This window comes from Acinonyx jubatus, chromosome B4, assembly GCF_027475565.1.
Source record: "Acinonyx jubatus isolate Ajub_Pintada_27869175 chromosome B4, VMU_Ajub_asm_v1.0, whole genome shotgun sequence".
Taxonomy (NCBI): domain Eukaryota; kingdom Metazoa; phylum Chordata; class Mammalia; order Carnivora; family Felidae; genus Acinonyx; species Acinonyx jubatus.
In genome coordinates, this window is record NC_069387.1 from 40500605 (window position 1) to 40513214 (window position 12610).

Sequence of the window (12610 nt, forward strand, 5' to 3'; positions counted from 1 at the left end):
TCTGCCCCAGCCTCCCACACCCGCCACTCAGAAGGACCACCCTGTCCAGGAGCAGAGCTTTAATTCCAGAGTTTTAGTGTATTTACAAAAGTCCACAGCTCCTGCTGGCCGCCCCATTGTTCTGTGCCTGCTCCTGCCTTCGGACAGGTCAGCTCATCCTGTGCTTGTCCAGGCAGGGGGCAGAGGCGTGCCCAGTTTCTATTAGTGTAACATAATTGATAAAAAAGATTGCTTATCTACTGTGACAAGGGCCCAGGGATCACCCAGAGGCCCCGAAGCTGCGTTGCTGGGTTTTCCAAACCCAAAGTGGGTGATGAGGCATGGCGCCCCTCATCTCTACAACCACAAGCTGGGGCTCCTGGCACACTCAGCCTCTCTCAGGATCACACGCACACATCTGTCACACACACAAGGCTGACCCTCCGGCAGTGCTCCGAAAACGGAGAAAATTCCGTGTACACTGAGGGAGTAGCACCAAGTAGGTGGCTGCCAGCTCCTGCCTGCCCCTTCGTGTCCCTTGTCCAGAAAGAGGGGATCCGGAGGGCACCTCGCACCGTCTTTCTGGGCCGCCCCGCCTGTAGGCAGCGGTCCTCAGAGCAGGCCCCTCACGGGGCGGGGCGTGGCCTCACCGGAGGAGGCGGGGCGGGGGCGACAGGGAGGCCGGGGCGCACAGCGCCTCCTCGATGTCCTCCAGGCAGCCGAGCAGGTCCATGTCGCGGAGCACGCGGCCCAGCAGCTCCAGCGTGGCTTCGCGTCGTGGCGTGCGTCGCCGCCAGGCCGCCAGCATGCTGTAGTGCGCCTCGCGCAGGCAGCGCCCGTTCTGCAGCTCCAGCCGCTCGATCTCGTGCTCGCTCAGCCCCAGCCGCCGCACGAACTCCTTCCAGCGCGACGGGGGCACACCGTCCACCACCGCGTACAGCGTCGCCGGGTCGGCGGGATCCGCTGCGAGGAAGCCGGGCGGTGAGCCTCTGGCCGCGGAGGCGGCCCCGCCCGTCCCCTCGCGCGCACGCGCCCTCCAGGAGCTCCACCTACCTGCCCCTGCAAGGAGCTCACCTTCTGGGCGTTGAGTGTGGGTGCTGTCCTCCCACTTCTGAGCTGGGGTGGAGATGGGGCTGGAGGCTGGAGCCGCGGAGAGGATGGGGCCAGCCCCCTGGTAGGGTGGAGCCATCTCTCTGGAGACGGATGCAGCCCTCAAATTAGCCCAGTCGCTAGGAGTGAAGGTGGGGCTGGGAGTGAAGGTGGGGCTGGGGGTGAAGGTGGGGCTGGGGATGGGACTGAAGCCTGGACCTGTGGCCAGGGGCTGAGGCTCTCCCTGAAAGAGAGAAGGCACAGCGTTAGTGGAGGAGAGGACAAACAGCCCGAACCTTCTTTATTTCTGGAGGGGGGTTGGAATTAAGGGTGACCGAGGGTCATTTAGGTATTACAAGATTGTAATGGACAATCAGCGGGAAAGACTGGGGGTAGGTTCCTGGTTTCATCTTACCTCTTTTGTAGGTGTTGATTTCCCACAAACTGAGAAAAAAGAAACCAAGCGTCACAAATTTCACTTCCTCTCTCAGCCCTGGCGACCATACCGGGGCTGGCCCTGGGGACTTGTGGTGACATGCTTCAGGGCCAAAGTGGCCCCAGGGACAAGAGACCTACTGATGCATTGTGACCTCTCACCAAGCCATCAGGGCCACCTCCTGCCAGCGGGTCCTCAGCAGCAAGCTAAGGGGACACTCCCTCATTTCCCTCCATGCTGATCCCTCTCACCCACTCAACCCCCTCCCACATCCCCCAGCAGCAAGCTTTCCCCTCCCAAGGGCCCCACTCACCAATGGAGAAGAGCTTGGACTTCCGCCGTTGGTAGCGGCACATTAAACCAATGGAGAAGGATAAAACGCAAATGCCGAAGAAGATCACGAGAGGCAGCAGCACTGTGGTGCCTGGAGGCGAGGCAGATTGTGGTGAGAGGAGAAGGGAAGCAGGAAGGGCAGGGCTGGCTGGGTAGGTGGAGGGGCAAGGATTAGGAGAGGGCAGGTAAGCATGGGAAGCGGGTTATTTCTCCTCACCTGGGTCCTGAGGGTCCTTAACAGTTTCCACGATGGGTACGCACAACTTCGTACACTCTGTGTTTTTCTTACAGCTGAAAGAAGAGATCGCACAGGTACGTAGGGGCCCTCCCCCAAGAGAAAGACAGGGGAAAAAGGAAAAAGAAGAAAACTCCATACTGTTGGAAATTTCTTTGCTTTCCAAACATTTTAGCTATCTCTTGAAATAATGGAAATTAAACCTCTCCTGACTCAGAGGAATGAAACGCAAGCCAATCACAAAATCATTTCCTTTTAGAATTGGAAGTAATCTCAAGGAGGCTGTGTAGAAAGAACTAATTCAAAGCAGTAAGGGGCAGGGTGTGAATTCCAGTCCATTCGTTGGCTGGCACTGTGACTCCAAGCAAGTCATTTAACCTGTAAGCCTCAGTTTGCTCATCAGTAAAGTGAGACCCTTACCCACCTGTCAGAATTGAGAAGTGAGATCATTATGCCTGGCATATAGGAAGCACTCGATAAATGGTGGCTGTCACTGAACTGTTGTGAGAATCCCATGGCAAAGAGAGGTTGGAGAGCTTTTTCTTGAGATGACATTGCTAGTGACAATCCCTGACTTTGTGGAAAGAGGGGTCAAACATGCATGTGAAAATTTTAAAAAGACTTATTTTGGGGGGCAGCCAGAGAACACTCTAGAACAAGCACATCTTCCCCCCGCTGGAAGCTGTCACTGGGCAGCAGGAGTAATGAGAACTCCATGAGGGGCTAGAAGGAACTTGGGAAGGTCAATGCTCCGCAGGAAAAGGCGACCTCACAAACTCACAGTGAGAACCACATGGAATGAATGTAAAAGCTCTTTGAAGGAGAAAAGACACTTAGTAGAAAAAGAAAACAAATAGTTTGGTGTTACTTTATAGCTGTACAGCTTTGCCAAGTGGATGTCATTATCCTTACTTTAAAGGTAAGAAAACTAAGGTTCAGAGATGTTAAGTAACTTGCCCAAGGTCACACATAAGTGGCTAGGCTGAGATTTGAACTTGTAGAGCCCTCAGAGTTCCTTCTTTGCAAGCAAGTATGCAAGAACAGACCCTGTGGAGCCAAAAGAAGTGAGGAGGCCTGAACAGAGACTGGGGAAGAAATACCATACTGCCTCAAAGATGCCATCACTAAAAAGCACCATCATTTACATACTACATACACACACAGAGCTGCCAGTTAAACCATGATACATCATCAATTGTAAGATGCAGTCTGATTTCAGAGACATGAAAATGTGCGTCCTAGAATCCATGAACTATACGTAGTAGACCCTGTCACCCCAAAATCCAAATGTCTAAGTTCAAAGAACTGCAAGTCCGTGGAGTATGAGCCTCTATTCCCAAAGACTTCTTCAGATTTTAGGAGCAATTCTGGTGGGGGGTCGGGAGGGCAGGAAGAAGGACTGTCTGGTGTTTTGACACCAACAGTCAACCAGTCAGTAAGAACCAGAGCATCCTGGGCTGTCTCCCTTGCCCTGCTGGTGGCTCTCACCTACAGCCACCCCATTTGCCGCCCCACCCCAAGCCCCCTCACCCGATCCAGTGCCCAGCAGCCAGTGGAGATACTCACTTAACACAAGAGACGCATTCATTCCCTCTTAGAAAGAACCCCGCGTGGCAGGTGCATACAGTATTCTGTGTCTCCTTGCCTGTGGGGAGAGATACAATACAGCTAGAGGAGGGGCACCCTGCACCAAGGACCACAGGGAAAGCTAGGAGGGGCAGGGGGCAGATGGCCAGAATGGTCCCACAGACTTCGGGAGTGGGAAGGAGAGGAAGTGTGGGGTCAGGGGGCTGGGGTACAGAAAGGCAGAGGCCTTTCTCCTGAGACAGGGCCCACCCTGGGGTGGGGAGCGGGGCCGGGCTATGGAGAGCTGTGCTCACAGGAGATCTGCACCGTGCCGTTGAGGCAGAGGCTGCAGTTTAGGCACTGGAAATGGGTTTCACTCCAGTAATACCGGTACTGGTTCTTCCTGCAGCCACACACGGTGTCCCGGTACACTGTGCAAGGAGATATCTCCACCTGGTACATTTCTGGAGGGGGGAGGAGACAGCGTGTGAGCACAACCCCCCCCCCCCCACCGTGTGTGTCTTTCTCTGTACACGCGCCCACACCCCTGCACTCAATTATGCATGCACATTCCTGTGTTTGCCCTCACACACAGACAGGCGAGCCCACTGCTCTAACACATCCGCCTGACATTCCATTTAGAGCCCTCGCCACCTCCTGAGACTCACCTTTTCGGCATTTGGAGCAGCTAAGGCACTGTCTGAGGTAGTTCTCTGAAGCAGTAAATGTGCCATTTTCACATTCTCTGCAGTCCGTGTCCAGCCCTGGGCCCGCACAGTCATTGTACAGGTAGGTCCCTGTGATGGGGGATCAGTTAGGTTGCAGCGGGAGCTCAACGAAGGAGCCCTATGCTAGAGAGAATAGCCAGGGCCACGCCTCTGAAGTCTGTAAGAGAGGAAAGAAGGGAGAAAATCCCAGCCCAGAAGAGGCAGCAAAGTTAGGAGCCTGGAGGTCAGAGATCCCCAAGTTCTAGAATATCTGGAAAAAGCAAAGGAAGAAGCAGGACCCCGTAACTGAGGTGATTCACTGTTCCCACTTTCTCCTACCTTTGTGGCACTTCGTACAGCAAATGGAATTATCTTGAGGGTGAATATATTTTCCTTGGGGACATGGAATAGCTCTCTTCTCCCGGTCCCTGAGGTGAGGGACCAGTCCAGTAACCCTTAATGGGTATATTTCCACCAACAGAGCCAGAAGTACCTGGGGAAGAATCAGACAGAGGAGATCCTATCAGGAGAGGGAGGGTGGGAACCCTAGAGGTAGCAAGTTCAAAGCCTTCCCAGCTCAAGTCCTTTCTCAGTGGAACATTGCCCCCGGGCCATTCCTGCTCACACTGGATATCCTTCCTCTAAGCTTAGACAGCTGGCCCCATGTGATCTAGTACTTAATTCTTCTCTAGTTGTTCTGTGTACTAATTTTTTTGTCCCTCCAAGTTAAGACTAGTAGACCCCAGGCCTGGACTGTATTTTATCCTTATTTTCCCATAGCAGTTAACAGTGCTGGACACAGGGCGGGTGTTTAAGGAATGTTTTTTTTGGTTGGGAACTGGTTACCTCAATTGGGGCCCTTACTTCCAACAAGGAGCCTTAAGGATATTAATGTGGTGTTTCTCCTTCTGGGTGCTATGTTCACAGTGTGTTCACTTTGTAAACATCCACAGAGGTGAGCAGTTAGATCTGTGCACTTTCCCGGATTGCGTAATTCCAGTAGAAAGGGTATGTTTATAAAATCAGATTGGAGGGGGCACCTGGGTGGCTCAGTTGGTTAAAGCGTCCAGCTAGACTCTTGGTTTCGGCTCATGATCTCACGGTTCACGCCCCATATCTGCTCTGCACTGACAGCAATGGAGCCCGCTTAGCTGGGATTCTCTCTTCCTCTCTCTCTGCCCCTCCCCTATTTGCGCTCTCTCTCTTTCAAAATAAACAAATAAATAAAACTTTAAAAATAAATAAAATCAGATTGGAGTGGAAGTAAGTGACGTTTCTGTGGGCACCATTTGTAGGGAGTGGGCAAAAGGAAGAGTTTCTTTATAAATCTGTATCAAAACCTCACTCAGGATTCTGCCCTCAGACCTCATGCTGCATCCCCTTCCACCACTAAATCTGCACAAATACCCCAGGTTGGCCAGGGCAAACGGGGAGGGCAGTAAAAGGGAAAGTTTCAGGGTGGGAATGAGGTAGGAGATTGACAAAGTTTAGGTCCAGGCAGGATTGGAAAAAGGCATGTAGGTTACATACAATGTATGTATCCAGAGGCTGGTGATCGGGCTCAGGTGACCATCAAGTCAGGAGCTGAGGATGGGCTGGAGTCCTGATGCCCTTTGCACACAGGGGCATTCTGAGAGGCACCTTTTACAGCCTCAGGGCAAGCCCTCAGCAGCTGAATCACTTGCCCAGTTCTGGCTTCAGAGCCAGGGACAGCAAAGCCAGGAGTCAGTGTTGAGCTCCAGCCTAGACTTTTTTTCCTTGATCTCTTAATCAGCCTCTTTCTGGCTTTTCCTGGGTCTTGATTTTCTTTTTTTTTCCCTCTGCTATAAGAGCTGCTTTATGTAAAGATAAGAGGATGTCCTCAAAGCATGTTAAAATTGGAGAAAAACAGACTAATCTGATCACAGAAACCCCAGTCCGAGACAGGACAGCACAGCAGCCCACAGCCCGGTAGGCAGGCAGGCAGGCAGGTCGTGCTTGCCCTGAGTCACCCTCTGGGAGACACTGCAGCCTAGAAGCTGGAGCCTCAGCCACAATCAGAAGCCACACTGAGAAACAGAGCAGCGGCCAAGGCAGGGCTGCGCTCCCCTACTCAGAGAGCAGTCCCCTCCCTGAGCCACTCCAGCATGCCGTCTCCCCTGAACAAGACAGGGGCGTCCAGGGCCACAGGAATAATTCAGGGTGGTTATGGGAAGAACTTCCCAATCCTGAAATTGTGGTTCCTTTCCCCGAAGAGCTCTCAGGACCCAAGGTTACTGGCACTTGAAATTCCATGCAGGGCCCCCTCCTGCAGGAGCAAAGCCAACCGGCAGAGACAAAGTCAGGAAGAAAAACTGGGGGCTCCAGTTCTGCCTCCCCCCACCCCCCACAGCATTGGTGGGGAGCCTTTCAGGGACCACAGGCCTGTGAGGAGTAAGCTTCCAAGGAAGGACGGAGGGAGGGAGGGAGAGAGGCTTTCTCAAGCCTAGCATCCCCCTGCGTCTCCAGCACTTTGGGGGTTAAGTCAGATCCGGGAAAGAGAAATCTTTTCCCAGCAACTCCGCCCAGTGACTCAGGCCAGGGAGGGAGGGCATCTAGGGGAAGGGAGATAGAACCAGCAGCTTCCCCAGCTCCTCAAGGGTCATGAGTCAGCACGAAGGCTGAAGGGACCAGCCAGCAATGAGAACCCCATCTGAGCCCTTTCTCCTGTGGGCCAGGCTCTCCTTCCAACCCCCACTCGGAGCACACTTCCTCCCCCCGCCACCCTCCCCTGCAAAAGAGTCGGCAACAGACCCCTGTCCCACTTGGCCCGCAGATTTCGGGAAATGGCCCCCTCTCCCAATCCATCCCAAAGGGAAGTCTCCTCAACCCCTGGCTTCCTCCCAGCGGGTCACTACCCACCCCCACTGAGGAGCCACTCAGCTCTTTCTCCGCCCCTCAGCATCCTTCCTTTAGACCAGGCCCCACCCAGGCTCCTCCTCCCCATCCAACCAGTCCCCAACTGACCAGCCCTTTCCCTGGATTCTCACAGGAGGTCCCTGACACCCCCCCCCCCCCCCCGCCCCTTTCCAAAAGGAAGTAAACTAAGGCTGCCCTCCCACCCGGGGTTCACTGCATTCCCACAGCCTGACTGATTCTGGCCAGTTGGATTGGGTTTGGGGACCTCCCTGGGGTCCCCAAACAATCCTTAGGAAATAAGGCCAGTTCTGAGTCTCCATAGCCCCTCCCTGCAAGTCCACTGGCAGCACGGGAAAAACTCCAGAGCCCTGAACGCCCACTTCCAGGAGTAAGGAGGCAGGCAAGAAGGGATGTAAGACAGCCAGCACTATTTCCCAGGTCTCTCATAGTCCCCAGCAGTGCCCCAGCCAGCCTGCTCTTGACCCCTCCTAGCCAGGGCCTCAGGCCCCCACCAGTCGGCACCAGCTGGCTCTGGGGAGCCTGTCCTTCTTAGCAGCTGCACCTTGCAGCTGAATTAGGAGGTGAGCTCTGAGAGCAAAGACCCTAGCCAGCCTGCACCTGTCGCCTGGAGCAGGGGAAGGGCAGGAAGCTGGGAGGTGCCTGGGGAGAGACAGTTGAGGGGGTGGCCCAGCACCCCTCCAACTCCCCCACAACTTCCGCTTGGGGAGACTTTAAAGTGAGACTTCCTGTACCAGGGCTGCAGAGGGGGCGGAGAGGATGAGAGCAGAGCGACCCTGTGGTCTAACCCTGACCCGGCACCTCATGACCTAGCTGTGCCCTTCCCCTGCATTAATTTGTTCACGAAATTAAAATGTGTTTGTTCTTTTAATGTCAATCTTCGGGGAGCTTATGACAGCTTCTCCTCCAAGAGCTCGGTTGAGATCCCACCTCCCTCCGCTGAAGCCCTCCATTAATGCCACTTCCTCCTCTTGAGCTCATTAGATGCCCAGCCCCCTGTGAAGACCAATAACAGGAATTAACTATATCTACTTTGGGATCTTATTATAATATAATTATCCTGAGCGTGTAGATATGATCTCCCCGAAAGGACCATAAACTCTTATGAGATAAGCGATCAGAAAGAGCGTGTGTGGTCAGAGATAGTGTCTTATGGTCTTGGTATCTTCCCAGCCCCCAAAACCAAAGGAGCAGAATAATCATTGATTGGCCAATCTAACGACTCATCTGTCTTCCACTCCAGTCGAAGCCAGTGACTCCCAGAGAGGGAAATAGAAGAGTCAGGGCTCCCGTGAAGGAACATACTCATCTCCAGGGGAGAGTGGTCAAACTATGCCCACTCCTTCCCACACGCATGCACACACAGGCACACTCCCTTTTGAGTATCACTGGTGAATGATCCAAAGGCAGATAAGAGTTTGAGAAGCCCTGCTCTAGTCTGTTAGGTACCCACTTCATTTAGCTGTTCCCAGACCCTCAACGTGCCCCAAACCTAGTTCATCAATCTCTTGGTCTAGACAAATGTTACACCACCAACTTCTCAGCACCCACAGTGTGAGAGCTTTGCCACCCTTCTCTCCTCAAGGTCCCCCGTCCCGATCCTGCGGCCATCCAGCCTGTCAGTTCATCTCGCCAGTCCGTCTTCCATGATCTCTCAGTCCTGTCCATAATCATGGGTTGCCTCACGCTCGCATTATTGCAACTGTCTTCCAGCTGATGGCCCAGCCACCAGCCTCTTTCCTGCTCCAATCCATCCTACGCACTTTATCTGTGTTCATGCTTCAACTTGTACCCACATGTGTGGGAATCTTCTTCTCCAGAGCCTGACCTTGAACATCAGTTCCACACAAGTCACTCCTTCCCTGTGTGAGTATTTGCAGAGGTACCTCACTGCTATTCTGAACACACTCCCAGCTGCCATGGGTCTTTCAGAGAACTGCTTCTGAATGAATGAATGAATGAATGAATGAATGAATGAATTCCTCGAATTCCTCTACTTGGGACTACATTCAAAGTCTCTCTTCATCCCCGCCCCCACTCCCTCCAATTTTCTCATTCTCACATCTTCTTGTTCCTCAACATGGTCCTTCCATCTCCAGCCAAGGTGTTCAGCTTCCTGCCACCACCATGCCCAACACAAAATCCCACCTCTCCATTCCCCTACTCTCCCTCAAACCAGTCTCCCTTCTTTCTAGCCACGCTGCCAGTCAGTGACTTTGAATCTCAACTCCAAATCCACTTTTCTATGAGGCTTTCCCTTCCTCATTCCATCTGACCAATGCCTGTTCCTCGAGTCATTCCATAGAGTTAGGGAGTATCACATGGGCACCAGGTCCCATATAGCTGCTAGGGACCTAGTGAATTCACGCCACCCATGCTATCAAGCTCTCAGCCAGGTCAGAGACAATCCATTCATTGTAGGCTCTGCAGTCTATGCAGGAGGGGTTCCTGGGGCAGAGACACCAGAGATGAGGCCAGCTAAGCAAGAAAAAGCAGCTGGATGATGCTCATTCCCTTCCCTGGTCCTGCCTCCCATCCGTGTCCCAGGGCACCACATCAAAACGCTTTTGTGGATATTCTCCCCAGACTGTTCTGAGCTCATTTTTTTGCTGTAAGCCATCTTGGCTCCCAGACTGCAAGCTCTTTGAGAACAGCAAAATCCTAGGAGCTTTGCCACACTCTCTCCTGTATTCTTCTCCACTACCTCCCACACACACACCCACACATATACTCTGGTGCGTTCGGTATTGCCCAGTGACTGGTGAGCAATTGAAAACAGCTCAGGCCTTTCATTCCTTCTCTTTCCCCTCCAGCTCCAAGCTGAACTTGGGTCCCTTCACAGCCAACCTCCCACCTGCCATCTTCCACCCCTGCCACCAGGCACTTCCCTTTATCTCTTCAGGCCTCCTCTGTCTTCCAAGCACAGGAGCCCCCGAGTAATCCCTACTATACTAACAAAACAAATCTAACGCTTACTGAGTGCTTTCTATTTGCTAGACCTTATTCTTCTACTAGAATGTAGACTCCATGGGGGCAGAGATTTCGTTCACTGCTGTCACCCCAGCACTTAAAATGTCTAGCACAGACCCAGCACTTAATACTTTGAAGATCTAACACGCAGTAGACCCTTGAACAATGCAGAGATTAGGAGCATCAGCATCCCCCCACTTAATCACAAATCCACGTATAACTTTTGACTCCCCCCAAAACTTAACTAATAGCCTACTGTTGACTGGAAGCCTTACCGATAACATCAACAATTGATGAACACATACTTTGTGTGTTATGTGTATTATATGCCGCATCCTTACAAGAAAGTAAGCCAGAGAAAAGGAAATGTTAGTAAGAAAATTAGAAAAAGAAAATATGTTTACAGTACTGTATTTAATGGGAAAGAAATCCACATATAAGTGGACGTGCACAGTTCAAACCCATGTTTGTTCAAGGGTCAACTGTGTGTCAATCTATTTAATCTTCAAAACACCATTAGGAAGTAGTGATCATTATATCCATTTTAGAGATAAAGAAACTAAGACATGAAAGGTTACGTAGCCTGCTCAAGTTCGGGCAGCTAGTCTGTGAGGGAGCCAGGATTTGAATCCAAGTGATGTACCCCCAAAGAGAGAAGAGAAGACAAGGCAGTCGGATGGGGGCTGAGGGAGCCTGGGAGAAGGACAGACTTGAGAGAAGTCATGAGACAGGCTGGGGAGACAGGAGGTGAGACAGTGAGAATAAGAGTAAGAACTCAGGTTGAGAGAGAGGTGCTGCACGGGGAATCACGGTCTGGAGATGTGGACTCCCAGCAGAAAAGAGAGGGAGAGGGAGGCACCAGAGAGAAAAAGGTTCAGAAAGGAGACTTCTGGGGAAACCAACAGAAAAGGAAGAAATGGTTAGTAGAGACAGGACAAGACCCAGAGAGGACAGTGCGGAAGATGGGGGCCAGAGACAGGCAGGGACCCAGGAGAAACTGGCCAACCACAGGCCAGGGAAATCCGCCCTACTAGGTGGGGGACAGGGGCTCCCGGTATCGCACAGGCTGATTCCAGGACATGCAAGGAGATGGAGGATACATTGAAACAAGGCTGAGGCACAAGAAAGGGACATTTTCCAGTGACGAAAACAACTTTCTACTAACTTCCCCAAACTGATCTGTGGAAGAAGAAACGAAGAGATTGTTGTTTGGGTCTGTGGGGAGGGGGCTGAAGGCTGGCCACAGGGTCTGGGACCAGGTGGAGGCGCTGGCAGCTGTCTAGAGTCAGTCCAACGGAGGGCACCTGCCTAGAAGCTGAGCCAGAAGCAGAGAGTGGGGAATGCCAGCAGGTGGGCGTCCTGGCCCTGGGGGGCTCTCCACTGCCCTGTCCCTATCCGGTTCCCACTCCACTCCCAAATACTCCCTCTCCACACGGGCACACACACACAGCATCCCAAACTTACCCACCAGCCCATCTCCATTCCCGGACTCAGTTTCCCCCTTCACTAGCATCCAACGCCTACGCCCTGCCAAGGTTTGTTCAGCCAGAGCCCACAGGCAGCCTTACCTCTCCCACCCCACACACACCGGCTGGCCAGCTGACCGGAGGACAGAACTCTGAATCATCTGGACTCCGAGAGGACGAAACGTCCTTCTTCCACTCCTTTCCTTACCCTTCCGAAATGTGCCCCGCCTCCGGGGATCACCTGCCCCCACATTCCTGGCCACCCCAAAGCCCAGCAAACTTCCTTGGCTGTCCTCGGGTTCCCTTTCACCCTCGGCCTTGCCTCCGACTCAGAGCAGGCCTCAGAATGGGAAACCCGAACTTCTGGCCGAGTTTGAAGTTGGGCCACGCCGGCCGAAGGTCGGGGCCCGGGGCGAGGGCCCACTCCGGAGGGGCGGCGCCTTCCCCCCTCCTCCCCCCCGCCCCCAGCCCACTAAGCCCTCGTCCGGGGTCTTACCAGTGGCTGCAGCAGGCCAGGCACGGTGGGGAGGCCCATGTCCGGCCAGTTGTGGCTTCTCACTCCCCCATCAGGGCTCAGGCAGTGGCGGCGGCGGCGGCGGCGGCGGCGACCGGAGTCCGGGATGCGCGGGGTCGGGAGGTCCCAAGAAGAGCCCGCACCCCGCGGAGGGAAGCTGAGCGGGATGGGGTTGGGGTGAAGGTCACCGCCTGATCCCAGGGACCTCACACCCCGAAGGCCAGAGCCGGAGCCGAGTCCGGAGAACTGGGAGAAAACTAAAGCAGAAAGGAGAGTGGAGGTAGAAGGGAAGGGAGAGTGGCAGATGGGGTGTTGCAACTTCGGGACAGGAAGAGCCTGGGGGAGGAGACAGGAGGAGGCGGGAGGAGGGGGCGAAGGTCTTTAACCCTTCGTAGCTCAGTCAGAGGCGCCAGAGTCCCG

The 12610-nt window shown here is 53.6% G+C and overlaps 1 protein-coding gene across 1 annotated transcript; it reads right to left on the bottom strand.

Moving 5' to 3' along the window:
- Positions 1-44: 44 nt before the first annotated feature.
- TNFRSF1A (TNF receptor superfamily member 1A) lies at positions 45-12610 on the bottom strand. The gene is made up of 10 exons (XM_027074100.2): positions 12173-12610; positions 4685-4838; positions 4307-4435; positions 3953-4102; positions 3639-3717; positions 2055-2128; positions 1818-1928; positions 1484-1512; positions 1054-1312; positions 45-942 (listed from the first exon to the last, which is right to left on the bottom strand). The coding sequence occupies exons 1-10, from the start codon at positions 12209-12211 to the stop codon at positions 626-628; spliced, it is 1341 nt and encodes a 446-aa protein (XP_026929901.1). The 5' UTR covers positions 12212-12610; the 3' UTR covers positions 45-625.

Excerpts from the sequence above, each read along its gene's own strand:
- TNFRSF1A (XM_027074100.2), bottom strand. The coding sequence starts at position 12,211 with ATGGGCCTCCCCACCGTGCCTGGCCTGCTGCAGCCACTG. Across the intron at positions 1,929-2,054 it reads TAAGGACCCTCAGGACCCAG|GCACCACAGTGCTGCTGCCT; the intron begins GTGAGGAGAAAT and ends CCTCGCCTCCAG. Across the intron at positions 1,513-1,817 it reads GTCCAAGCTCTTCTCCATTG|TTTGTGGGAAATCAACACCT; the intron begins GTGAGTGGGGCC and ends CTTTTTTCTCAG.